The sequence below is a fragment of the Pristiophorus japonicus genome, chromosome 4, assembly GCF_044704955.1.
Source record: "Pristiophorus japonicus isolate sPriJap1 chromosome 4, sPriJap1.hap1, whole genome shotgun sequence".
Taxonomy (NCBI): domain Eukaryota; kingdom Metazoa; phylum Chordata; class Chondrichthyes; family Pristiophoridae; genus Pristiophorus; species Pristiophorus japonicus.
In genome coordinates this window covers 75,103,993-75,131,536 of record NC_091980.1, presented here as the reverse complement: position 1 = coordinate 75,131,536, position 27,544 = coordinate 75,103,993, and the positions used below count along the sequence as shown (strand labels likewise).

General features: G+C 43.8%; 1 protein-coding gene across 1 annotated transcript in view; it reads left to right on the top strand.

Moving 5' to 3' along the window:
• LOC139262094 (drebrin-like) overlaps nucleotides 1-27,544 on the top strand; it is a 262,722-nt gene that overhangs the window by 202,453 nt on the left and 32,725 nt on the right. The window contains exons 2-7 of the mRNA XM_070877247.1: nucleotides 404-459; nucleotides 13,232-13,344; nucleotides 18,984-19,058; nucleotides 19,912-20,061; nucleotides 20,902-20,979; nucleotides 27,137-27,288. Coding sequence (XP_070733348.1) covers nucleotides 404-459; nucleotides 13,232-13,344; nucleotides 18,984-19,058; nucleotides 19,912-20,061; nucleotides 20,902-20,979; nucleotides 27,137-27,288 — 624 coding nt within the window. The remainder of the gene's footprint in view (nucleotides 1-403; nucleotides 460-13,231; nucleotides 13,345-18,983; nucleotides 19,059-19,911; nucleotides 20,062-20,901; nucleotides 20,980-27,136; nucleotides 27,289-27,544) is intronic.

The following is a 27,544-nucleotide window of genomic DNA, read 5'->3' as shown; positions in this document are numbered from 1 at the left end:
TATTACACACTGTCTGGAAGTAATAGACCAGTGGCATTTTTTTGTTCCATGCTTTCTTATATTTGGGTTTATCCAAACATCAATATGGTGCAGTTGGGATACAGAGTATCCTCTCACTGTGGTGTAAAAATGTGAGTTTCCTGCTGTAATCATTTGTTTTTATTCAATCCCCATGTCCTTTGTCATTGAAATAGAATGAGAAGTAACGCTGTGATCTGTCAGAGATTTGAGGAAACTTGTACCGTAGTGAGTCACTGCGCATTCAAAGAACATGAAGAGTTAATGTACCACAGAATTTAATGCATTTAATTTGTGCCAAATATATTTATATTTTGTTTTGAATGGGCTAGATATGTTGTAGTGGCAAAGCCAATTAACAGGTCTGAATTTTTTTTCTCCACAGGGCCCTGTACACTTACGAAGATAACACTGACAATCTGAAATTAGCCGATTCAGGAGGTATGTGACTAATGCAGGCTAGATTTATGCCTCGAGCTAACATTAAGCCTTTTCAACTGGATTTGATCCAGATTCACCATCATTTGAAAATAAAAGATGCAGTATATGCTGCAGTAATCCAGTTTGATTACAGCCTTGTAAGGAAATGTATGCCTGGCTAATGTACAGCAACTTTCAAATCTCTTTACTCCATTGGATTTGGGCATCGATCTGTATAAGTCTTAGACAGTACGGAGACAACCTTTAAATAATCTACAGTTTTAATTTAAAATTGCTGAATTGCTGTTCAAGTATATGTCTGTATTGGCAGACTTCTAATTATATGAATCTTATAACCTTCCAACATCCTCGCATATCTAAAACTGTTTCGATGTGTAACCTTGCTCACCGACAGGCTATAGAGAAGAGTTGAATGCTTAGAACTCTGACTTTTTTTCTGTCAAGGTGGAGCAAGTTTGTACAAGGCTTCTGCTATTCAAGCATTGGAGGTAGAGATGAGCGAATATCTTCTACTTATTATACAGCATTATCTATAGACAGTGCACTCTGCCAGTGCAGAATAAGATAAGGCTATGTTCTGAAACAGTCCAGTTGCCAACACCCTGTTGCCAAGATTAGCAAATGAATGGAATGGGAGGCTCAATCAGTGTTGGGCAATAGTGCTCTGATTTGTTGAGGCACTCCACATTGTCCAGTTGCTTAATTTTTATTTTTAGACATTTCTCCATACTTTTTCTATCTGGACCTTTGTTGGATGTTAATGTAATTTTCTTTATTGCCTATCTTTAATACAAGCCCTACTAAGAGCAGGATAAACTTTTAATTGTGCAATCCACTACCAGAGTTAGTGATCGAAGCAAAAACCATGTCAGCTTTTAAGAATAGTTTAGATAGGTGGTTAAATAAAAGGGGAATAAAGGGAAACGGGAATAGGCAGGCATATTGGAGATTTGGGACTACTGCTCACATTGGAGAATAAACACTAACATAGACTGGTTGAGCTGAACAACCTATTTCCGTGTTGCAATTTCTATGTAATTCTACAATGTGACACCTAGAGATTCACAGATTATTATATGATAAAAATTAATTGACTCTTCTGCACTGGGAGTTAAATTGGCCTGCAGTGTAGTACAGGTACTAGATCTTACCTCATCAGGTGCTTTATACTGTAAAACCATTCCTCGTTATGTTAGGAAAAGCAGACAGCAAGAAGATCCTTTTTAGCATGGAGGGGCCCCACAAATGTACTTTACCAAATTTAGAAATAGTGAAGCCTGGCGGAAGGTTGGAGTCATTCATTCATCTAAGCAGAGAATTGGGAGAGGGGAATTTTGGTGGTACAGTATTGGTATGAACAGTGCAGATGAACAGCAAAGCAGGAAAAAGGGGTACAGAGCTGACAAAAAAATGGAAAAGTAAAAGAAAGATAAGGCCAGCAGCTAAGAGGAAAAAATTGTGTAAACTTAAGGGGAGAAAAAGGAGACAGGTGTAAAAAAGACAAGAAGAGAGAGAGAGGGAAATACGGAGAATAAATACAGGAAAGAATTGGAATTACTTTTGCACTGCCAGTGACTATCCACATACTCGGGATCAGTTCATAAGGACACTCGCGTTGATGCATTTTCAGTAGTTTAATCAAGAAATAGCTTGCAGTTATAAGTAAATTAAATGGCACTTTTTTATATAATTAATATTATAAATGATCTAAATCAAGTGATAAAAGTAGCTCCTTTATATAAGGTTATGACATATCTCCAAAATATAGTCATCAGAAATGATGCAAGGTTCCTTCCTAAAGCAGCTGGACAGCTTAAAAAATGATCGTCACACAATGTTCGTGGTCACCTGGTTCATACTTATAAAATGTGTGACATTTTTTTACTTGATCAATCTCTATCATCAATATCTCTGATGTTTCCAAGTAGTTGGGACATCTTTCTGTCCTTCATTCAATTGCCCATTTTTGGATGGGGATGGGGGTCTGAAACTTATAGACCTGTTTCTTCTAAATTAGTCCTCAATACAAATGCCTGAACAAAGATCTCCCTGCCACCTGGTGTTAGTATTTAAGCAACTTAGGTAGAAGATTCAGAATTGGTTGGGATGCATTTAAAGAAAAAAAATACACTTGCATTTATATAGCCCCATTCACAACCACCGGATGTCCCAAAGTGCTTTACAGCCAATGAAGTACTTTTTGAAGCATAGTCACTGTTATAATGTAGGAAACACGACAGCCAATTTGCATTCAGCAAGCTCCCACAAATGACAATGTGATAATGTCCAGATAATCTGTTTTTGTTATGTTATCTGAGGGATAAGTATTAGCCAGGACACCAGGGATAACTCCCCTGCTCTCTTCAAAATAGTGCCATGGGATCATTTATGTCCATCCAAAAGAGCAGACAGGGCCTCAGTTTAATGTCTCATCTGAAAGACAGCACCTGTGACAGTGCAGCACTCCCTCTGTACTGCACTGGAGTGTCAGCCTAGATTTTTGTGCTCAAGTCTCTGGAGTGGGTTTTGAACCCACAACCTTCTGATTCAGAGGTGAGGATGCTACCCACTGAGCCATTGGCTGACACTTGTAATGACTTTCATCACATTTCAGAAAGTCTACATTTGTTTTTAATATATATACTGGTCATATTAAATCTGTCCTGTACAAACCCATTGTTAAACTGTGTATAATCCATATCCTGTATGTGTAATTGGAAATGACTTTCCACAGATGATGCATCTGACTGCTGGCTTTGTCCAGGTTAATTGCTTGGTAACACATGCAGATCAATTGTTGTCTTGCACCTGGGAGAGGTTCAGTCACGTTAACCTGATTGAACTATGGAAAGCACCATCTGTTTCTCTATATCCCAGTTTTGAACTTCAATGGGTATAAATATATCCCATGGCCAAGAAGCATCCCTTCTATTTTAGTATCTGTGCAAGCTGGTCCACCTTATTCAACTGTGAATGGTAAATATTTTATTCCCTTTTTCCCTGCAAATAGTGCTGCCCAGCCACTGAAATACAGTTGTAATGTGCAGCCAACTTGTAAAGCAGCAATTGAGCTAAGGGACAAGATAATCAGTTTTAGTGTTGGTTGAGGAATAAATGTTGGCCAGAACACTTAAAGAATTCCCTGCTCTTCCTGGAATAGTGCCAGGGAATCTTTGACATCCACCGGGGCTTTGGTTTAATGTCTCATCTAAAAGATGGCACCTCTGACAATTCAGTACGTACTCCCTCAGTACTGCAATGATGTTAACAGCCTAAATAATGTGCTCAAGTCTCTGGAGTGGAACTTGAACCCACATCCTTCTGACTGAGAATGGAGAGTGCTACTACCGAGGTAAGGTTGAGAATTGTTTCACTGTACCACAGGCCTGCGCGGATATTCTCATGGAGCTCCGCAAGATATCATGAGTACCCACACGAGTTATGGTATGGCCACTTATCCACATTTAGTATTATCAGTGGAATTAGCCAAGTGTAGCATTTTGTTCTTGTCTTGCACAAGTCTTACTACAGCTATATAAGGTTTTGGTGAGGCCACACCTGGAATACTGCGTGCAGTTTTGGTTTCAATATTTACGACAGGATATACTTGCTTTGGAGGCAGTTCAGAGAAGGTTCACTAGGTTGATTCCAGGGATGAGGGGGTTGACTTATGAGGAAAGGTTGAGTAGGTTGGGCCTCTACTCATTGGAATTCAGAAAAATGAGAGGTGATCTTATTGAAACGTATAAGATTATGAGGAGGCTTGACAAGGTGGATGTTTCCACTGATGGGGGAGACTAGAACTAGAGGCCACGATCTTAGAATAAGTGGCCGCCCATTTAAAACAGAGATGAGGAGAAATATCTTCTCTGAGGATTGTAAATCTGTGGAATTCGCTGCCTCAGAGAGCTGTGAAAGCTGGGGACATTGAATAAATTTAAGACAGAAATAGTTTCTTAAACGATAAGGGGTTATGGGGAGCGGGCGGGGAAGTGGAGCTGAGTCCATGATCAGATCTTATTGAACGGCGGAGCAGTCTCGAGGGGCCGTATGGCCTGCTCCTGTTCCTATTTCTTATGTTCTTATGTCTGAGGAGGGAGCATGAACTAAAAGTTCTTTAAAATGGTGCATTATTACGCCACTTCATTGGCTATTGCTACTTATCTGTTACTTTTAATTAACTTGTTCCGTAGTTTATAGCACGCACCACAATCTGATAACCTGCTTATTTTTCCACTTTCTAAAGTGTCAGAGAACGTGAGAAGGCTTGTGTCTTATCCAGTTAGCTAACTACAATGACAGTTTCTTCTGATTAATGCCTAGTCAATGCTACATTACCAGATATTGGAGAAAAAATTCAACTTCAACGGTGGCGCAAAGCATGAATTTGATAGAAAGGAAATTTGAGCGGGATATATAATCAAGCCGATCTGTTACTATGTGTTTTGCACCCTCGTCAGAGTTGAATTTTACAGCCACCCACTCGGGTTTCCAGGAAGCAAGGCTCACTTATTGGAAATATAACAACCCGAAACATAACAACAACATCTTTGAAGTTACGCTGTTGGTTTTCCTGGCTACTTTATTGCCATCAGCAATCTGGTAGTTACTGTTATGTATTTAACTTCTTGTAACCTTGTAACCTGCATCACACCTGTCCACCAGATGGTCTACCTGTTGGAGTCCCAAGGGATCCCAGCATCCCTTAGGAGTACAGTATATAAGCAGGCCGCCCTCGAGGTACCTGCACTCTGGAACGACAATAAAGGAGCTAAGGTCACACTTGCTCATTTCACACAGTACTCGGTCTGACCATTTATTATGAGTTTAACAGTTACCTCTTGCTAAAATATGATCAGCATTGTAACCTTACTCATAAAAAATAAATACTGTATCAATATAGCAGTGTATTGATTTTTGCAAGTATTTATTGCGTCATATTTCTAGTGTTATTTAGATGTATTCAATGATACTGATCTTCATCTCTACCTCTCTTACCTCCTTTATGACGCTCCTTCAAACCTACCTCTTTCACCAAGCTTTTGGTCATCTGCCCTAATTTCTCATTATGCGGCTCGGTGTCAATTTATTTGTCTTATAACACTTCTGTGAAGCCCCTTGGGACATTAAAGGCAGTATATAAATATAAGTTGTGTAACAAACAGTAGACAAGGGTAATGCAGTGAATGTAATATATATGGACTTTCAAAAGGCCTTTGATAAGGTCGACTCATGACTAAGGTGAAGTCAGGGGACAAGTAGCAGAATGGATAGCAAACTGGCTACAAAACAGAAAATAGAGTAGGGGTTAAAGGTAGTTACTCAGACTGAAGGAAGATGGGAAATGGTATTCCACTGGGACCACAGTTGTTCATTTACATAATTGATTTGGACTCAGGAATCGATAGTATTATGTCAAAATTAGTGTATGACACCAAATTGGGGGTATAGTTAATACAGAGGAAGACTGCAACAAAATACAAGATGATAACAAACTTGCAGAATGGGCATGTAAATAGCAGATGAATTTCTATATAGATAAATGTGAGGCGCTACATTTTGGTAGGAGGAATATGGAGGCCACCTACTCCTTGGAAAATATGACCTAGAAATTGGCCTCCTTAGTGTCTCCTGTTATCGTCTCTGGGGAGGTAATAACAGGGCACTAACCACTTAGGAGATCGACTCCCGCCATATTCAGCGGGAGGTTTGCAGTGTTGGTACGGCATTGCGCCCCGAACTCTTTCTCCCAGAGATCATGACGTCATCGCTGTGCACATCGCCCCGGACCCGAACTTCGGTTCCGCCCCCTGCCCAGGCGAAAACACCAGCAGCTGCAGGAGGCATTGATCGGGAGGTGAGCACTTCATGGGCGATGCTTAAAGACAAGATGGCCAAGACAAGCAAAAAAAAGTTACATTTAAAAAAAATTCCCATTGCTCTCTTTGATTTTTTTTTCCTCCAGATTTCTCCTCCGCGATCGATCAGCCCAGCACCCTGCCACATTGCACCGGGTTGATCGGTCTGGATCGTGGCTGGCATCGGTGTCCAGGTAAGTCCTTCTTTTGCAGAGCCTACAGCGATGGTCCTTCCCTTTAAGGAAGGGAAGGAGCCTTCCAATGCGGCGGCACCGCTGCACGGCCTATTGTGCCGCCCCGCCTGCTGCCTTTTGTGTTCCAGGAAGGAAGTGGAGTGCTTGATTTAGCACTCCACTTTCTTCCTGCAGCACAAATGGCAAATGTTTTAAAAGTATGAAAACTTTAGCGCCTGGTGCTAATTTTTTTAACTTTAAAAGATTAGTGCCCCAAACAGGGCACTCCTGAATTTCTCCCCCCTATGCGTCTAAATGGGGAGAGGTGCAAAGAGACACAGATTTACAGATCACAAAGTAGCAACACAGATTTTTTTTAAAATGCAAACAAAATACTGGGGTTAATTTCTCGAGGAATAGAATTGAAAAGTAGAGAAGTTATGTAGAACCTTGATTAGACCACATTTTGAGTACTTTGTGCACAGTTCTGGTCTCCATATTACAAAACAGATATAGAAACACTGATGAAAATGCAAAGAAGATTTACAAGGATGATACCAGAACTGAAAGGGTACAACTATCAGTAAATACTGAACAGGCTGGGGCTCTTTTCTCTTGAGAAGACTAAGAGGTGACCTGATAGAGGGCTTTATAATTATGTCAGGGTTTGATGGGGTAGATGTAGAGGAGATGTTTATGGCCAGTCTAAAAATAAATTCAATAAGGTATTCAAGACCAACTTCTTTACTCAAAGTGGTGAGAATGTGGAACTCACTACCACATTGAGTGGTTGAGGCAAATCTCGGCCGGAATCTTCCCTGTGAGTGCGGGTTTGGAGGCGGGCCCGCTGTCAAAATGGCTCTGATTGACAGCGGATCGGGATCCTGCTCTGAACCCGCCTCCATGTGAGTTTCTCAGCTGTCAGATTTGCGTTCGGATAGCTGATCCGACAGCAAGCAGCGGAACAAGTAATTAACATCATTAAAAAGTACTTAAATGCTAGTTAAAAGACTTAAAAGCAGGCACTACAATTTTACCAACCTTTTGACAGCTTTGCCGTCCCTCGGGTTTCACGCCAGGTAAGTGGAATCTGGTTCTCAGTGACTCTCTATTGCTTTAGCTAGTTGACAGCTGCAGAAGTGTATAAACGCTACCATTTCACAGCTGTACATTTCCAACGTCAGAAACTGAAGCCTTCAGGTTTTAGAAAAGGTTTGTGAGCTGTACGCACTTTGGAAGTATTTGCAGTGAACTCTCTATCCACTGTCACCTCCTTGGAGAAACCTCTCTCACCATTGACAGATCGCTTCTGTCGTCTCAACCTCTGCCATCTATTCCAGCAGCATCAGTGCCCTTGAAAAAAAATCCTCAGAATCCCACCATGATCAGCACCAACACCAACATCACTAAACACACCAGCATCACTACTAACAACACCAACCTTCTCCGCAATCACCTGATGCTGCACAGTACACAGGCCATCAGCATCCGACCACATCCGACCACATCCATGGCCATATTTACTTCACTTCATGCTGTACACCCTGACTACCACATGATGCACCAGGTTGCCACCAACCCAGCTCCATAAAGCATCCCTGCAATGTCCAACCCATTCCTTTCACACACATCACCATTGCAAGGGGTATCCTTATGTCTCACCATTCACTACAACTCACTAAGCCACTTCCAAAGGTGCTCACAATTCTGTTCAAGAGCGCAAAGTGCTGAAAATAAAGATTTCAATATTTGACAATACATCAAAATTAACTATACATGAACATTGGCTAAAGGACCCAAGTGCCTATCCTTGTGTGGTGTTAGTTGGTATGATTGGACAAGGATGAGGATGAGTGTGAGGGGTGACTAGTGATATAGGGAACTGATAATGTAGATAGACAGAGAGCGAGAGGGATGAATGGAGGTGAGTAAGGATATGTAGGGATAGAGTAGGGAAGGCAGAGTGATGGGGATGTGATGAGTGGTACAGCAGGATGAGGTTATGCGTAGCTTTGCAGTAACGTTTCGTGATCTACTGAGATCATTAAACGGTTTGCGCCACTGCAACCTGGTCCTCCTGATGACGTCCCTGCTTGTGCCATCCTGTACAATGTGCAACCAGACTGTGTTTGTGTCTTGGGGAGGTCCCATCCACCCATGGGAATGGGAGAGCCTGGGTACAGCTGTGCACCTCTGTGCAGTGCTGTTCAGTGTTTGCAGTTGTTCAATGCTGCAGGAGAGTGACAGAAGAACTGTCAAAATTATTATGGGCATGGTCCTTTTAAGGAAACTGGCTGATGACGCGTCATCAATTGACATCATCAGACCAGCTTCCTCTTAATTGGCCGGGAAGCCCGCAGGGCGGGCTTAACAAACCCAATCATGGCAAAATTCAGGATAGAGGGCGGGTTCGAGTCGGGAGCGGGCTTCCAACACTCCACCTACCCCAGCCGCGTCGATCCCGCTGCATGTGGAGAAATCGCAGCCCTCTTGTGTGGATCATAAACATCTGTTGGGACGAATGGCCTGTTGCTTTAAATTCTGTGTAAAACACTAGGCTGAAGGTGTTAGATACCTTTTATTAACGAATTCCACTTCAACTGCTGTCCAAAGAGCATTTGTTGAGGCTGCGAAGCTAAATCTATTTGAACAGGAATGTGGTCTAAAATATTGATGGTTAAATATAATAGCCAAAGATGCAGACATTAACATTAAACCTAGTTTTGGATAACTGCTGTGAGCAATGAAAGGGAACAGAGGCACCCCTAAGTATCTTATCCAAACAGTTAGTTCAACTTGTGCCATCAAATCAGCCAGAGCTGATCTCCTGTTGACCTGTGCCTGAATTCACTATACACTACCTGCCATGCTGAGCCCTCCCTGTACTGAGATGGTCGATTTCAGCTGAAAATCATTAAAGGCTCAGGCAAAGATTGTTTTGTGTGTCATAGTGAAAAGGAGTAACTAGATGATGAAGCTGCATTAAAGAATATTGGTGATGTTACTGAAAATCACAAAGTTTCCAATCAATATTGCAGCATAATCCACACGACACGGGTCAGATTCCCAGCTCTACTTTTATCGACCTCTCTGCTATATCAGTACTGTCAGACTACTTATCCTGGATTTCCTCCAACTAAACAATAGGAAGACAAAAGCCACCATCTTCAACTCCCAGCTCAAACATCATCCCTTCCCATTAACTCCATCCCTCTCTCTAGCCATTGTTTCAGACTAAAACAAACTGTTCGCAACTTTGTGGTGATTTCAACCGCAAACTAGCTTCTTACCTCGTATCCTTTCCATTATGTTCTCGTCCACTTTCACCTTTGTTCTCGTCCACTTTCACCTTTGTTCTATCCATGGCTGCCCTTCAGTGACATTATTCTCCAACAGCTCCCTTGACCTCTCCACTGCCTCTGTTGTCAACCTGCTTGCTCAACAAACTGTAATTTCCTCCAATTAAACATTGGGAAGATTGAATCCATCATCTTCAGCCCCTGCCACAAACTCCGTACCCTTGCCATCAATTCCACATCTCCTCCCCAGAAACTGTCTCAGGTTGAAGCTGACCGTTGTAACCTCCTCATCCTATTTAACCTCGAGCTGATATACAAGCCCCATAATCTACATCACAAAGACCACCTACTTTCATCTCTGTAATGGTGCCTGTCTTCATTCCTGCTTCAGCCCATCTGCTGCAGAAACCCTCATCCACACCTTTATTACCCCCCATTCTCAACTATTCCACTGTTCTCCTGGCCAGCTTCGACCCTCCATAAACTTCAGGTCATCCAAAATTCTGCTCACCCATCAACCCAGACCTTACTGACCTACATTGGTTCCTGGGTCCCCCATCCTCTCGAGTTTAAATCTCTCATCCTCAAGTTCAAATCCTTTCATGGCCTCACTCCTCCCCATCTCTGTAACCTCCACCAGCCCTACAACCCTCCAAGAACTCTTCCTCCAAATCTGGCCTCGTGTGCTTCCTCCACTCCCTTCGCCCCACCATTAGCAGGTGCGTCTTCAGACATCTAAGACAACTGTGGAATTCCTTCCCTAATCCCTACTGCCACCCCATCTCCCTCTCCTGCTTTAAGACCCTCCCCTTTAAGATTTTAGCCATCCCTTCAAATATCTCCTCCTTTGGCTCAGTGACAATTTTTGTCAAAGATTCCATTCTGTGAAGCGCCTTAGGACATTTTTCTAAGTTAAAGATGCTATATAAATGCAAGTTGTTGTTGTATTTACTGTTTTAAAAGAAAAACAACAGTCAAGGCGTACTGGTAGCGTTAATATAGTAATATTAAGAGATTTTCTTTCAGACTCACTGTTACTATGTGAACCCAAATGAATTTTTACAATAATGTAATCTAGGCTGACATACACCATCTGCTGTAAAACTCGAGGCTGTCAAACACCAGCTCAGACTGACTTCAGCTTTTATTTAGAGTGCAGCCCCTCTCCTTCCTCTCTTTCCCCCCCCCCCCCCCCCCCCCCCCCACTACCACTGCAACATGCTGAGAGAACAGCCTCTAATGACTTCACTGGGAGATTTTGCCTTGTTAGGCTTAAATAGCTTTAGATGGCAATGGATCTTCTGTTTAAAATGGCATTATCCAGCTGTGCCTCTTGGATGTCTTAAAGAATTTCCCTTTGATCTATATTTAAATTAGTTTGTGGATTGCTAATGGTTGAAATGCAAATAGCCTTGATCAGATTGTTTAAAAACCTTTAAAATTTTGCCAGTCAGTTGAATTTGTACTGTAACCTTATCGTTCTACATGGATATCTGAGATTTTGTATTGTTAAATGTTTTTGATATTGTTGATATGGAAGTGCATTTTAGCATTTATAGATTAACTGCTTGAAATACAGAGCTCTTTGATCTCAAACTAGCTGAGCAAGTGAAGCTTCATTGTGAATGTGTTTATTTAGGCTGGTTGGCATTGGCACATTCAGCTGGGAAACCAGCTTTAAAGCAAAACTTGATGGGGTCGAAATTGCTCCTCTTCCGAAGGCCCATTACCGGCAGGCGGTACTGGAGCGGATAGGCCTCACTGACCAGGGACAGACGGATGGGCTGACCCGTCCTAAATTGCCCCCAGGCCGGGAGCAGCGGGAACAGGTTTCTGCACCACCTATGCTGCCGCCCTGTCGGGCATGCGTCGATCCCCCTTCCGACCAGCAGAGACCTGCTTTCCACCCCGTGCGGGAAATTGCCCCGCGGGAGTGGAGCAGCCGCCGGTCGGTGCCACTGACAGCTTTCCTCTGCGGGAAGCTGTGTGTGCCTGGGCGGCGTGTCTGCCTTTAAAGGGGAGGGTGTACTGCCGTGGACACCATTTTATTTTATTTGTCGGCCGACTCCGAGGTCGGCCCGACAATGGTGGCCACGGGGCGGCCGGGCCACTAACAGGCAGCCTGGCCGAAACCCTCCCTGGTGGCCCAGTGGGCATAAGTAAACTCCATGCAGAGCTCATAGCAGTCCTCCCCTTTAACTGATGACTCGGCGTGGCGGCTGACTCGACCCAACAGCACTTCTACCTCACAGCCGTCCCGACATCCGCCCTGACCAAAAAGAAAATCTGAAAATCGCTCTATTCTCTGCCTCATGGATTGGGATGGAGCAAAATCTTCAATACCGGTGAGTGGGTCTACTCATAGTCCGGGGGGGTGGAGGTGGCAATTTCAGCTCCGATGTATAAACTGGAAGTTTTTGCTGCTAAGCGCAGTTTCTGAAACCAGGGAAAAGATCATTGACAACCCAAATATTACACAAGATTCAAATTGGAAATTCTCTTCACTGTTCTAAATGTTTTTGAAGGATTAAAGATCTTTATGTTCTTGTCTGCATCGAAAGACCATTTCAGTTTGTTTGTCGTTTTTAGGAGTTTGAAAAGGGAAAGTAACTCCCTTATTACACATTATCTACCCTTGAGCATACGCATGGCAGTATTGTTCTTCTCTCGCTATTTGAATTGAGAGGAGACGTAATGAGAATACAATGCAAAGTCCAATGCACATAGTTGCTGTAAAATAGTCTTTGTTAACCTTGGGCTACACAACCAAAGAGGTAAAACACTCTGATCACAAGGGGTGTGGCTTACTCGTGGAGAGCCTGGTGCAACCGTTAAAAAGGCCACTGTTTAAAAAGCCTGAACTGTAACATCCTCCCTCTTTCTGGCCACTTGCCCCTGGAACTGTAATGTATGCTGCCAACATGTCTTCTCTTTTCACCTGGCTCCATCCCCTACTGAAATGTTTTGCACTGGCAAATCAGTGTTTGTCTCACTGGAACACATTGTAGCTATAGTGAGATTTGTGCTAATCTAACTTGCCCATCCAAAGTGGATACAGCTGAGAAACTGACCATGCTGAGCATTAGATTTTAGCTTTCTAGGTGGGAGTAAAGCCCTTCATCACCCAACATATCATGTTACCTGCTGAATTTTGTACCTGGCATCGGAACACAGATCGTTCTAGGTAACTTTTGCTTTCTACCTGGCCAGGCCATTAATTGGGAGATAAATGTGGGGAGTGATGAGTTAATCCCTCACGTGTACATTTTTGCCTATTTTTTGATGCATCTCGTTTTCAAGCTGATATCATGTTATTCCAAGGGTGGATGTATGACTGGGGAAAGTCCATTGTAAACTGTAATGATTCAGCAGTTTTAAACATAAACAGCATATGTCATGTGCTCTTAATGTCTCTGACAAGTCTTTCCTTCTCATTGTTCAGCTGGCGGTCTGCAGGAAATTGCCACAAAGTTTGACAACCAAAGTGTGATGTATGGATTCTGCAGCATCAAGGACTCTGGTTCTGGACTGCCCAAATATGTCCTGATAAACTGGGTACGTCTAACTGTGGTGATTCAATGGATGTAAAAATCCAACAATTAATATTAACTTTACCACTAGAAAAGGCTCGGAGTTGTGGTTTACCTGCTGCAGGTTCCAATTGATGCCTTCTCATTCATGCTTTTGTCGCCTTCAGACTTGGTTACTCTGCTCTCCTGATCAGCGTCCCTCAATTGGCATCCATAAACTTCAGCTCATTCAAATTTTTGTTGCACATATCACATCCCACACCTACATCACCCCTGTGTTTGCTGACATACATTGGATCCCAGCCCTCTGTTGGCTCATATTTAAAATTCTCACTTTTGTGATCTTCTCGCCACATCTCTGTGACCTCATCCATCACTATATCACCCCTCCATCCTCTGAAATCTCCATTCATATGACAGTTTTTTTTTAATTTTCTCGCATCCCCCATCCCTGCACCTTTGGTGACCATGCCTTCAGCTGCCTAGGGTCCATGTTCTTTAAATCCCGCCCTAAAACCCTACTCCACCTCCCCCACTTTTTTTAAGACCTCCTTAAATCAAGCTTTTAATCACCCCTCCGAAAAGCTCCATCTTTGGCTTGGAGTCCAATTTTTCCTTATGCCTCTATGAAACGGCAATTAGCATTTTTTTTCTATGTTAAGGATGCAATGTAAATTCAAGTTGTTCAGTAGATGAGCATGTTTGGTTTAGACATAACTGGATATTTGAGCAGAATTATGTCATTTTACATTTTATTGAGTATTTCTCCAGCACTCCTTTTGTAAAGCTTCCCTGTTATATGCTTCATGTAGGGTTTAGTGCACATCCCTGTTATGTATCTTACGTAGGGTCAAGGGCCATTCCTGTTATGTTCCTCATGTAGGGTCCAGTGCGCAGTTGTCCTGCCATCAGAAATGGGGCGCACTTACCATGTTTCAGCTGTTTTCACCGATGCAGTGGCCTCTTGCGCGAAATTTAGCTTTGTCTTTTTTTTTCCCAGCGGCGCGGAAGTCGGTCAAAGTGGGGGCAGGCAGAGTATCCGCGCTGTCAGTCATCAGCGTCTCTCCCCTTCACTTAAAGAGGAGGGCCACTGCGAGCTCTGCGATTCTATTAGTTAGGTCCACTGGGCCATCGGGGAGGGTTTTGGCCAGGCCAGTGGCCTGGCCCCCAACTGTTGGCAGCCCGGCCGAACCCAGGGGCATAATTGTCGGGCCAACCTGCCAGTCAGCTGACAATAAAAAATAATATGGCAGCCGCAGCAGTGCACCCTCCCCTTTAATGGTGGCTGCACCGCCATTTTACACAGTGCAAACACAGTGTACCGACTGTCGGGGGCACCGAGCGATGGCCACAAGATTTTTCAAGGTAAGTTTTGCGGGAGATGCACTTTGGAAGGTTTGGCAGCAGTGGGGTGCAAGTGGGGACCACCGGAAAAACCACTGAGGAGAATTTCGCGAGCAGCAGCTATTCCACAGAAAATCGGCGGCCATTCGACACCGCTACGTAGCCGCCGCTTTCCGGCAATAACAGGCCTTATTGGAAGGCTGAATTTCGGCCCATTTACACGTGTTCAAATCCTCTTGTAATAAAGGCCAACATACCATTTGCTTTCTTAATTGCTTGCTGTACCAGCATGTTAACTTTCAATGATTCGTGTACAAAGACACCCAGGTCCCTCTGAATACCAACATTTCCCAATCTCTCGCCATTTCTATTTTTCCTACCAAAGTGGATGAGTTCACATTTCTCCACATTATATTCCATTTGCCATGTTCTTGCCCATTCATTTAGCCTGTCTATATCCCCTTGAAGTCTCTTTGCATCCTTCTCACAATTTACATTCCCACCTAGCTTTGTATCATCAGCAAACTTAGATTATATTACATTTGGTCCCCATCATCGAAATCATTTGATATAGATTGCGAATAGCCGGGGCCAAAGCACCGATCCTTGCGGCACCCCACTAGTTACAGCCTACCAATCCGAAAATAACCCGTTTATTCCTACTCTCTGTTTTCTGTCCGTTAACCAATCCTCAATCCATGCTAATATATTGCCCCCAATTGCATGAGCTCTAATTTTGTTGAATAACCTCTTGTGTGGCAACTTATCGAATGGCTTCTGAAAATCCAAATACACCACATCCACTGGTCCCCTCTTATCTATTCTGCTAGTTACAACCTCAAAAAACTTTCATAAATCCATGTTGACTCTGCCCAATGCTATTATTATTTTCTCAGTGCGCTGTTACCACGTCCTTAATAATAGATTCTAGCATTTTCACTACTACTGATGTCAGGCTAACTGGTCTGTACTTCCCTATTTTCTCTCTCCCTCCTTTCTTTAATAGCGGAGTTAGATTAGCTACCTTCCAATCTGCGGGAACCGTTCTAGAATCTATGGAATTTTGGAAGATGACAACCAATGCATCCACTATTTCTATAGCCACCTCTTTCAAAATCCTAGGGTATAGGCCATCAGGTCCAGGGGATTTATCGCCTTTCAGTTCCATTAATTTCTTCAGTACTTTTTACTAATAATTTCTTCCAGTTCCTCATTCTCGCTAGACCCATTATTTCATGGGAGGATTTTTGTGTCTTCTTCCGTGAAGACATACACAAAGGGGCCGAAATTGAGCCCCACCGGAAACCTGGCGCATCTACCATTTTCAAAGTGCTTTTACCGCCGTCTCGGATGAGGTCGCCTCTTTCGCGAAATTCAGCACTTTGTCGGGTTTTTTTAAGCAGCCAGGAAGTCTGTCATAATGGGGGCAGAAGTGTGGCAGTAAGTGCTGGTGAGGGGCGGAAGTGTAGGCGGGATGGATTCTCCGTCGCTGTCACTCAGCAGCGAAGCGGTGGTGACGTCATTGCGCATCTGTGTCGCCACATATCTCCCCTCCTTTAAAGGGGAGAGAATCGGCGATTATTTAGGGTTGGCCACTGAGGGAGGGCTTTGGCCGGGCCGGTGGCCTGGCACCCAAGAGGGGGCACCAGGCTGCCTATTGGCGGCCCAGCCGAATCAGGGGGCACAATAGTCCGACTGACATGGAAGTCGGCTGGAAAAAAAAATGCCGGCCGTGGCGTTAGTCCCTTGCCTATAATGGCCACAGGGCCACCAGGGTTCACCGAGGGAATGAAAGGCGCACCGACAGAAAAAGCTGTCGGGAGCAGCGCTCGGTGGGTATAATATTTTTCAAGCTGAATTTCGAGGGAGGTGGGGGGTCCCAGCGGTGCACGCACTGGTGGCGCACTCACGGCTGCTCGGCAGCAGTGGGGCGGAAGTGGGGACCGCCAGAAAAAAAACCCCTGCTGAATTTGGCTGGCAGTGGCCATTCGATGCCGCCACAATCCAGCAGTAACGAGCCTTCTTGGGGAGCTGAATTTCAGCCCCAAAGTATTTGTTTAATTTCTCTGCCATTTCCTTATTCCCCATTATAATTTCTCCTGTCTCAGCATGTAGGGGACACGCATTTACTTTTGCTAACCTTTTCCTCTTTACATACCTATAGCAGCTTTTACCATCTGTTTTTATATATATCACTAGTTTACACTCATATTCTATTTTCCTTTTTCTTTCTCAATTTCTTGGTCCTCCTTTGCTGAATGGTAAATTCCTCCCAATCCTCAGGCTTCCTGCTCTTTTTGGAACTTTAAAAGCCTCTTCTTTTGATCTAATACTATCTTTAACTTCTCTTGTTAGCCACGGTTAGATCATTTTTCCTGTGAGGTTTTTGTGCCTTAAAGGAAAGTATGTTTGTTGGAAGTTATGTATTAATTCTTTAAATGCTAGCCATTGCTTGTCTACCGTCATACCTTCTAATGTAGTTTCCCAATCTACCTTAGCCAACTCTCCCCTCATATCCACGTAGTTTCCTTTGTTTAGATTTAAGACCCTTGTTTCAGATTTAACTAAATCCCTTTCAAACTTAGTGTAAAATTCTGTCATATTATGGTCACTCTTCCTAAAGCACCCCTTTACTACAAGATTATTAATTAACCCTTTCGCATTGATTGCTCAATACTAGATCTAAAATAGCCTGTTCTCTAGTTGGTTCCTCAACATACTGATCTAAAAAACCATCTTGTATACATTCCATGAATTCGTCCTCCACACTATTACTGCAAATTTGGTTTGCCTAGTCTATATGAAGATTAAAGTCCCCCATGATTATTGTATTACCTTTGTTACATGCACCTCTAATTTCCTGATTTATACTGTGCCCTACATTACCACTACTGTTTGGAGGCCTATAAACAACTCCCACCAATGTTTTCTGCCCCTTGCTGTTTCTTAGCTCCACCCAAACTGATTCTACTTCTTGAATTTCCGAGCTAAGATCCTTTCCCGCTACTATCTTTATCCCATCCTTTATTATCAGGGCTACCCCTCCTCCTTTCCATTTATCTCTTCTAACAATTAAGTATCCTGGAATATTTAGTTCCTAACCGTGGTCATTACGTCTCCGTAATGGCTATTAGATCAAACGTATTTATTTCTATCTGCGGTAGTAATTCATCTATTTTGTTGCGAATGCTTTGAACATTCAGATATAGTGCCTTTAGCTTTAACTTTTTGCTATTTTTTTCCTGATGTTACCTTAGTCAGTAATGCCCTATTACCTTTGTTACTCTCTGTCCCTTCTGACCTACTCTGTTTATTTTTACCCAAAACTCTGTTCTGCTCTAGAGCCTTGGGATTTCTCTTGCTGCTTTTAACTTTACTCTTTCCTGAATCCTCCCACCCACCCTTCATTAGTTTAAAGCCCTATCTACTGCTCTAGTTATTCGATTCGCCAGGACCCTGGTTCCAGCCCGGTTCAAGTGGAGTGCGTCCCAACAGAACAGCTTCCCCTTTCCCCCTTTCCCCAGTACTGGTGCCAGTGCCCCATGAAGCACAACCTCTGCCTCCCACATCACGCATTTAACTTTCTAATCTGCTTATCCCTATATCAATGGATGCGTGGCTCAGGTAACAATCTAGAGATTATTACCTTTTGAGGTTCTGCTTTTTAATTTGGACACCAACTCCTCAAACTCTCTCAGCAGAACCTCATTCCTAGTTCTACCTATGTCGTCGGTCCCTACATGGACCTCAACAACTGGATCCTCCCCTTCCCACTCCTTGTTTTTCTCCAGCCGAGAGGAGATGTCTTTAATCCTGGCACCGGGCAGGCAACACAACCTTTGAAACTCCTGGTCGTGGCTGCAGAAAACAGTATCTATCCCTCGGACTATACTGTCCAGACTACAACTACATTCCTTTTCACTCCCCCCACTTTGGGAGCAGCTCTTCCCATTGCCAGTCAAATCCGAGTAACTGTCTCAGTACAGTCCGAAGGATAAAGCTTTCTTTAGCTTCCCGGTCTGCATCTGGATATGAGGAACTGTTGTTCCCAGTACAACCTCAAGGATAATCCATGCTGCAGCTCCTGTCTGCCATTCAGGAATGATGAGGTAATCTCTGTATAATCCCCCAAATAATCCTTGTTTCAGCTTCTTGAACTGGTCCAGACCTTTCCAGAAGGTAGTGTTTCACGGAAGTGCATGTGGTATGAGAGTGTGCTGAGACATTAACTCCGTTTCATCTCGTGTTATATCTGAAGCTGCGTACCTCAGTTTAAGCAAAGCTTTAGCGAGGCTTTTATTCATTTTCTGTTTTCTTTAGGTGGGTGAGGATGTTGATGATCATCGAAAATGTACCTGTGCTAGTCACGTACCCACAATCGCAGACTTCTTCCAGGCAAGTGTGCTTCTTGTACTTCAGATCATCCTTTGTTATGTGAGAATAGACTGTCCTGGATTGAGTCCAGTGATTGGCAATGACCTGTTCGATCAGTGGAAATATACTGCTCTTAAACTGTTCCTTTCAGCAACTATGGCACTTTTACATTTCCTGCTTCTGTAGTTTGGGTTGAAGGAGATCAAAGTCCGTTCACCAACTGCCCACACTGCATTGTGGAATCTGCCCTCTTATTCTGACAGATTCATAAACTAAAGATGCACCAAATGTAAAAATACCCCAAGTCATTCTGATCATTGGAAAAATCTAGATATAATTTAATGAATAATTAAAAGTCTTGGAAACCTTCAGAGTGCCGCAATGACTGGCCAAGAAAAATGCATGCCTTTAAAGACCAGGAAATCTTATGGCCAATCCTTGGTCAATGCTAAGTTAGCTATTGTCAGTCAGGACAATAGGGCACAATAATTGGTATCACTGTACTTGAACTGGGTGGTGTGGGGGTGGGGAATGCGGAAGCTGCTACGGTTCCAGCTTCCACTTGTTATGCAGTGATCTTTTCTGAACTGCATGAATATGGATGCCTGGACTCTGCTGCAATGTCCTCCATGTGAATAGCCGACTGATGCTCTCTGTCAAGGCTTACATGTGAGGAATGACTACTTGGGTAAAGTATAGGAGGGCTGCTGGCACCCATGGAGCCATTCTCCAGCAAGAATCAGCACATTCAGGAGAGGAGGGGAAAAAGGAAAGAAAATGGAGGGTGAGGGCGTTTCAAAAAAAATTGCACAGAATTTTCAACTCGTTTGCCCTTTCTCTGTTATCCTTTCTCTGCTTTGCTATCTCCAAACAGGGGGCAAATGTTATTGTTAATGCCAGCAGTCCCGAGGATGTAGACTCGACTGCTATTCGTCAGAAGCTGACCAATGGCACAATGCACGTTTCGAGCCCAGTGTTGCGCCGACTGCACCTGAAAGAGGACGAAGAGTTGTTGGGTCCAGTAGTGAGTAATGATAAATTATCATATGGGGTGTTGGAGGTGATGCAAGGGAAGTGGTGAATGCACAGGGAATAAGACAGTAGTTACCTTGTCAACTGCTTTTCAGTTGAAGACTGAAAATATTAAATAATGTTATTAACTTAAAAGTAAACAATTTAAAATAAATAAATAAATCTGTCATCTTCATACCCAAACAAATATAGGGCAGACTGACAGTGGGGCATTGTGGGTAAGATGGCAGAATGCAGTGTATTTTGCTGCATATAGCCAATGGATATTGCGAGGTGTGAGGTTAATAAGAATGGCAAGGCTTAGGAGAGTCAGTTTGGGGAAATAGGCGGGCTTAAGAGTGGGGTTGTACTGAAAGACTAAGCAGGCATGGGATGAGTGTGGTATCAGTCCTGAATTGTGGTAAAACTTGGGCGATGCCTATGGAGAACACGGAAATGTCCATGAACAGATCCTCGAGAATTCATGGTGTCATGGGAAATATAGTGTTAAAATTCACTTTATTGCATCTTGGGACAGTCCGTGCGAGAACGAAAGCAGTAGTCATTAATTTACCCAGTCTTCAGGCACATGGCAACATGGGTGTATGAGTATTCATGCCTGAATTTAACCACAAGGGGTGCAGAGCCAGAGATACTTAGCCTCTGCTTCTCCTTTCCACCTTAAATGCCTGTGGATATAACCGAATGATTAATTATTCTGTCTTGTAAATTCCAAAAAGAAACTAGTTTCGAGCCCCACTAGCTCCTGCACAGCAGATTGCCTTTCAATAACAGCAACCTTTTCTTTCAATGCCAATTGATTTTTTATTTTGTAAATGTTCTCTTGTTGCAGGGCACGACATACCAGAAGACCAACGCTGCAATTGAAATGAAACGAATCAACCGAGAATTGTTCTGGGCCCAAGCAAAGGTACAACTCCTCATTGTCACCACTTGAAAATCATGAGTGACTTTGCCGACTGTGCAGAAATTTCATTTTTGAAAAGAGCAATACAGATTCTTCATTATCCTACTCCTACATAATGATCTTTCAGCCAGACATTCCTTGTCCAAGGAATGTAAAGGACGTCACTAGAAGTCTGGTGACATGAAATAACATTTTAATGAGCAATTTTGCTGACCTGGCCTGGGTTGCCTGCACATGCTCTGAGTGTCCTAGATGAACCTGGTTTGTCTGCACCTGCCCTAAATGGCCTGGCCTGGGTTGTCTGCACCTGCCCTGATTGGCCTGGCCTGAGTTGCTTGCACTTGGCCTGGCCTGGCTTGGTTTAGGTTGCTAGCATCTGTTCTGAATTGGCTCAACCACACTATCAATTGTTTTACTTTAGGGTTTTTAAAGTTACTTTCAAAACAGTCGTGGAACAAAAACAGCAAATGCACACAGCATGTCAATCGGCATCTGTGTTTTGGGTGTGCTTCAACTTATTCTCCTCTCCTCTTCAACAACAGCCTTCTTAAGAACAGGAATGGATCTCCTGATCAGAGGAGGTATCACAGCTCCCTGTCCATTTGAAAATGAATATTAGGTTGAGGATTTATATTGAAGATGAGCAATTGTTAATTGCAAATCATAGAAACATAGAAAATAGGTGAAGGAGTAGGCCATTCGGCCCTTCGAGCCTGCACCACCATTCGATAAGATCATGGCTGATCATTCCCTCAGTACCCCTTTCCTGCTTTCTCTCCATACCCCTTGATCTCTTTAGCCATGAGGGCCATATCTAACTCCCTCTTGAATATATCCAATGAACTGGCATCAACAACTCTCTGCGGCAGGGAATTCCACAGGTTAACAACTCTCTGAGTGAAGAAGTTTTTCCTCATCTCAGTCCTAAATGGCTTACCCCTTATCCTAAGACTATGTCCCCTGGTTCTGGACTTCCCCAACATCGAGAACAATCTACCCGCATCTAACCTGTCCCGTTCCATCAGAATCTTGTATGTTTCTATGAGATCCCCTCTCATTCTTCTAAACTCCAATGTATAAAGGTCCAGTTGATCCGGTCTCTCCTCATATGTCAGTCCGGCCATCCCGGGAATCAGTCAGGTGAACCTTTGCTGCACTCCCTCAATAGCAAGAACGTCCTTCCTCAGAGACCAAAACTGAACATAATATTCCAGGTGAGGCCTCACCAAGGCCCTGTACAACTGCAGTAAGACCTTCCTGCTCCTATACTCAAATCCTCTAGCTATGAAGGCCAACATACCATTTGCCTTCTTTACCGCCTGCTGCACCTGTATGCCAACTTTCAATGACTGATGAACCATAACACCCAGGTCTCGTTGCACCTCCCCTTTTCCTAATCTGCCACCAGTTAGATAATATTCTGTCTTTGTGTTTTTGCCCCCAAAGTGGATAACCTAACATTTATCCACATTATACTGCATCTGCCATGCATTTGCCCACTTACCTAACCTGTCTAAGTCACCCTACAGCCTCTTAGCGTCCCCTTCACAGCTCACACCGCCACCTAGTTTAGTGTCATCTGCAAACTTGGAGATATTATACTCAATTACTTTATGCAAATCATTGATGTATATTATAAAGTGCACTGAGCCCTGCGGCATTCCACTAGTCACTGCCTGCCATTCTGAAAAAGACCCGTTTATCCCGACTCTCTGCTTCCTGTCTGCCAACCAGTTCTCTATCCACGTCAGTATATTACCCCCAATACCATGTGCTTTGATTTTGCACACCAATCTCTTGTGTGGGACCTTGTCAAAAGCCTTTTGAAAGTCCAAATACACCACATCCACTGGTTCTCCCTTGTCACTCTACTAGTTACATCCTCAAAAGATTCCAGAAGATTTGTTAAGCATGATTTCCCCTTCATAAATCCATGCTGACTTGGACCGATCCTGTCACTGCTTTCCAAATGCGCTGCTATTTCATCCTTAATAATTGATTCCAACATTTTCCCCACCACTGAGGTCAGGCTAACCGGTCTATAATTACCCGCTTTCTCTCTCCCTCCTTTTTTTAAAAAGTGGTGTTACATTAGCTACCCTCCAGTCCATAAGAACTGATCCCGAGTCGATTGACTGTTGGAAAATGATCACCAATGCATCCACTATTTCTAGGGCCACTTCCTTAAGTACTCTGGGATGCAGACTATCAGGCCCTGGGGATTAATCGGACTTCAATCCCATCAATTTCCCTAACACAAGTTCCTGCCTAATAAGCTATCCTTCAGTTCCTCCTTCTCACGAGACCCTCGGCCCCCTAGTACTTTCGGAAGGTTATTTGTGTCTTCCTTCGTGAAGACAGAACCAAAGTATTTGTTCAATTGGTCTGCCATTTTTTTGTTCCCCATTATAAATTCACCTGAATCCGACTGCAAGGGATCTACGTTTGTCTTCACTAATCATTTTCTCTTCACATATCTATAGAAGCTTTTGCAGTCACTTTTTATGTTCCTGGCAAGCTTCTTCTCGTACTCAATTTTCCCCCTCTTAATTAAACCCTTTGTCCTCCTCTGCTGAATTCTAACTTTCTCCCAGTCCTCAGATTTGATGCTTTTTTGGCCAATTTATAAGCCTCTTCCTTGGATTTAACACTATCCTTAATTTCCCTTGTTAGCCACAGTTGAGCCACCTTCCCCGTTTTATTTTTACTCCAGTCAGGGATGTACAATTGCTGAAGTTCATCCATGTGATCTTTAAATGTTTGCCATTGCCTATCCACCATCAACCCTTTAAGTAGCATTTGCCAGTCTACTCTAGCCAATTCACGCCTCAAACCATCGAAGTTACCTTTCCTTATGTTCAGGAGCCTAGTTTCTGAATTAACTGTGTCACTCTCCATCCTAATAAAGAATTCTACCATGTTATGGTCACTCTTCCCCAAGGGGTCTCACACAACAAGATTGCTAATTAGTCCTTTCTCATTACACATCACCCAGTGTAGGATGGCCAGCTCCCTGGTTGGTTCCTCGACATATTGGTCGAGAAAACCATCCCTAATACACTCCAGGAAATCCTCCTTCACCGCATTGCTACCAGTTTGGTTAACCCAATCAATATGTAGATTAAAGTCACCCATGATAACTGCTGTACCTTTATTGCATGCATCCCTAATTTCTTGTTTGATGCTGTCCGCAACCTTACTACTACTGTTTGGTGGTCTGTACACAACTCCCACTAGCGTTTTCTCCCCCTTGGTATTCCGCAGCTCCACCCATACCGATTCCACATCATGCAAGCTAATGTCCTTTCTTACTATTGCATTAATTTTCTCTTTAACCAGCAATGCCACCCCACCTCCTTTTCCTTTCTGTCTATCCTTCTTAAATGTTGAATACCCCTGGATGGTGAGTTCCCAGCCTTGGTCACCCTGGAGCCATGTGTCTGTGATGCCAATTACATCATACCCGTTAACTGCTATCTGCGCAGTTAATTCATCCATCTTGTTCCGAATACTCCTCACATTGAGGCACAGACTTGTCTTTCCAACACACTTTGCCCCTTTAGAATTTGGCTGTTCTGTCACCCTTTTTGCTTTTTGCCTTAGGTTTCTCTGCCCTCCACTTTTACTTTTCTTCTTTCTATATTTTGCTTCTGCCCCCATTCTACTTCCCTCTGTCTTCCTGCATTGGTTCCCATCCCCCTGCCATATTAGTTTAACTCCTCCCCAACAGCACTAACAAACACTCCCCCCTAGGACATTGGTTCCGGTCCTGCCCAGGTGCAGACCGTCCGGTTTGTACTGGTCCCACCTCCCCCAGAACCGGTTCCAATGTCCCAGGAATTTGAATCCCTCCCTGCTGCACCACTCCTCAAGCCACGTATTCATCTGACTAGCACGTGGCACTGATAGCAATCCTGAGATTACTACTTTTGAGGTCCTACTTTTTAATTTAGCTCCTAGCTCCCTAAATTCGTCTTGTAGGACCCCCATCCCTTTTTTTACCTATATCGTTGGTACCTACATGCACCACAACAACTGGCTGTTCACCCTCCCTTTTCAGAATGCCCTGCACCTGCTCCGAGACATCCTTGACCCTTGCACCAGGGAGGCAACATACCATCCTGGAGTCTCAGTTGCGGCCGTAGAAACATCTATCTATTCCCCTTAGAATTGAATCCCCTATCACTATAGCTCTCCCACTCTTTTTCCTGCCCTCCTGTGCAGCAGAGCCACCGAAGGTGCCACGAACTTGGCTGCTGCTGCCGCCCTCCCCTGGTGAGTCATCCCCCTCAACAGTACCCAAAGTGGTGTATCTGTTTTGCAGGGCGATGACCGCAGGGGACCCTTGCACTACCTTCCTTGCACTGCTCTTCCTGTTGGTCACCCATTCCCTATCTGGCTGTGTACCCTTTTCATGCGGTAAGACCAACTCACTAAACGTGCTATTCATGTCATTCTCAGCATCGTGCATGCTCCAGAGTGAATCCACCCGCAACTCCAGTACTGCAATGCAGTCCGTCAGGAGCTGCAGCCGGATACACTTCCCGCACACGTAGTCGTCAGGGACACCGAAAGCATCACTGACTTCCCACATAGGAGGAGCACAACACATGTCCGAGCTGTCCTGCCATGACTTAACCCTTAGATAAACTTAATTTGGCAACAACAAGGCTAAAAGGTTACTTATTGATACAGAAAAGAAAAAGAAAAACTACTTACCAATCACTTACCCCCTTTGCTGTGATGTCACCTTTCGATTTCTTTCTACTTCTTTTTTCCTTCTCACCCTGCTGCAGCAACACCGGTAGGCCTCTCCGATCTCCTGCTGGGCCATTTTATAGGCCTTGGACGCTGCCCCAGACTCCTGCCTCTCCGATCTCCTGCTGGGCCTTTTTATAGGCCTCCGACGCTGCCCCGGAATCCCACCTCACCGACTGCCTTGCCGATCTCCTGCTGGGCCTTTTTATAGGCCTTGGACGCTGCCCCCGACTCCTGCCTCGCCGATCTCCTGCTGGGCCTTTTTATAGGCCTTGGACGCTGCCCCCGACTCCTGCCTCGCCGATCTCCTGCTGGGCCTTTTTATAGGCCTTGGACGCTGCCCCAGACTCCCGCCTCACCGACTGCCTTGCCGATCTCCTGCTGGGCCATTTTATAGGCCTTGGACGCTGCCCCAGACTCTCGCCTCACCGACTGCCTCTCCAATCTCCTGGGCCTTTTTATAGGCCTTGGACACTGCCCCAGACTCCCGCCTCACCGACAATTACTACAGTGATGGAAGTGCAATACATGTAGAGTACACGGTTACTATTTGTACAGCACTAGCAGAATGATACTACACAGTAATGTACTCGCCCCAATTAACAGTTGAAATGGCTGTCATATAATTTATTGGCAGCTAATAGAAACAGCTGTTCCAGGTTTCCTATCTTTGTCTCATGCCCCTCATAGTAAAACTTCCAAAGTAACCAATAGTTTCTTTGTTCTAGCCTATGCAGTGAAATGGCTGTAATCTATGTTGGTTCATTTCTCTCTATATCTCCCCTCATCCCCAGAATATGCTCATGAACTGACCATATTCTCTCTCTTCCCTCCCTGTGTTAAAACCTCCTTAGGTTGCTTGTACTGTGTCTCTTTCTCCCTCCATGTTAGTGAACTTGTGGATATCTCTAATTTCTCTCTCCTCCTCCCTTAACTATTCACCAAAATTTGCTTATTTATTTCCTCTGTTGAACTGTTTAACGTGGGCATTTTTATTTTTTTGAAGATATCAAATACACTCATCAGAGTAGGGGAACCTTTCAGAGACATCACTTGACCCTTTCAAGCAAAACACAGAAGATATAGATGTGGCTTCACTGTGATTGATATTTGCCCTCTGTTTTAGTGTAAATGTTTGCCACTAAGTTTTTCTCCTGCCAGTGTACCTGGGAGATCAGAGATGAATCTCCAACATATTCTGATTGTCTAGCTGAAAAGTCAATGGGGGAACAGCCGCAATAAGCTGGTCTGTTAATGCACCACCACTTTTCTCTTACTAAGAGTCCAGTGGCCCCTTTGTCCATTGAAGAGTGTGCATTAATGTATCATTATCCCTCTCCTCTTGAACCGCTGTAGTGTGTCAATCCCATCTAATGTTTGTTTGTGTTTTCCTGCTCTTTAGAGAGAGGAGGAGCTGAGAAAAGAAGAGGAGCGTAAGAAAGTGATCGAAGAAAGAGAAAAATTTGAGAAAGAGAGAATGGAGCAGGAGAAGAAAGAACAAGAGGATAGAGAGCAAAGATACAGAGAACGAGAGAAACAGATAGAAGAAGAAAGGTATGGTTGACATTGATGGAGCAGAGTTTAATGGAAATGAATTGCTTGTCTCAGTGCTGTGGGGAGATGCTGAATGGTTGCACAGATGTCTGGTTCCCAGTGTTAATCAATGTAACCACTCCACACAGTAAAACTAGTTTCAGAACGACATTTTATACCAGTAGATAGTAGAGGATTTTGTTCGGGTGAGAATAGTTGCAGTTCAGGTTTTGGAAAGTACAAACTTATTTTGCTTTAAAGGGTGCTGGGATCCTTG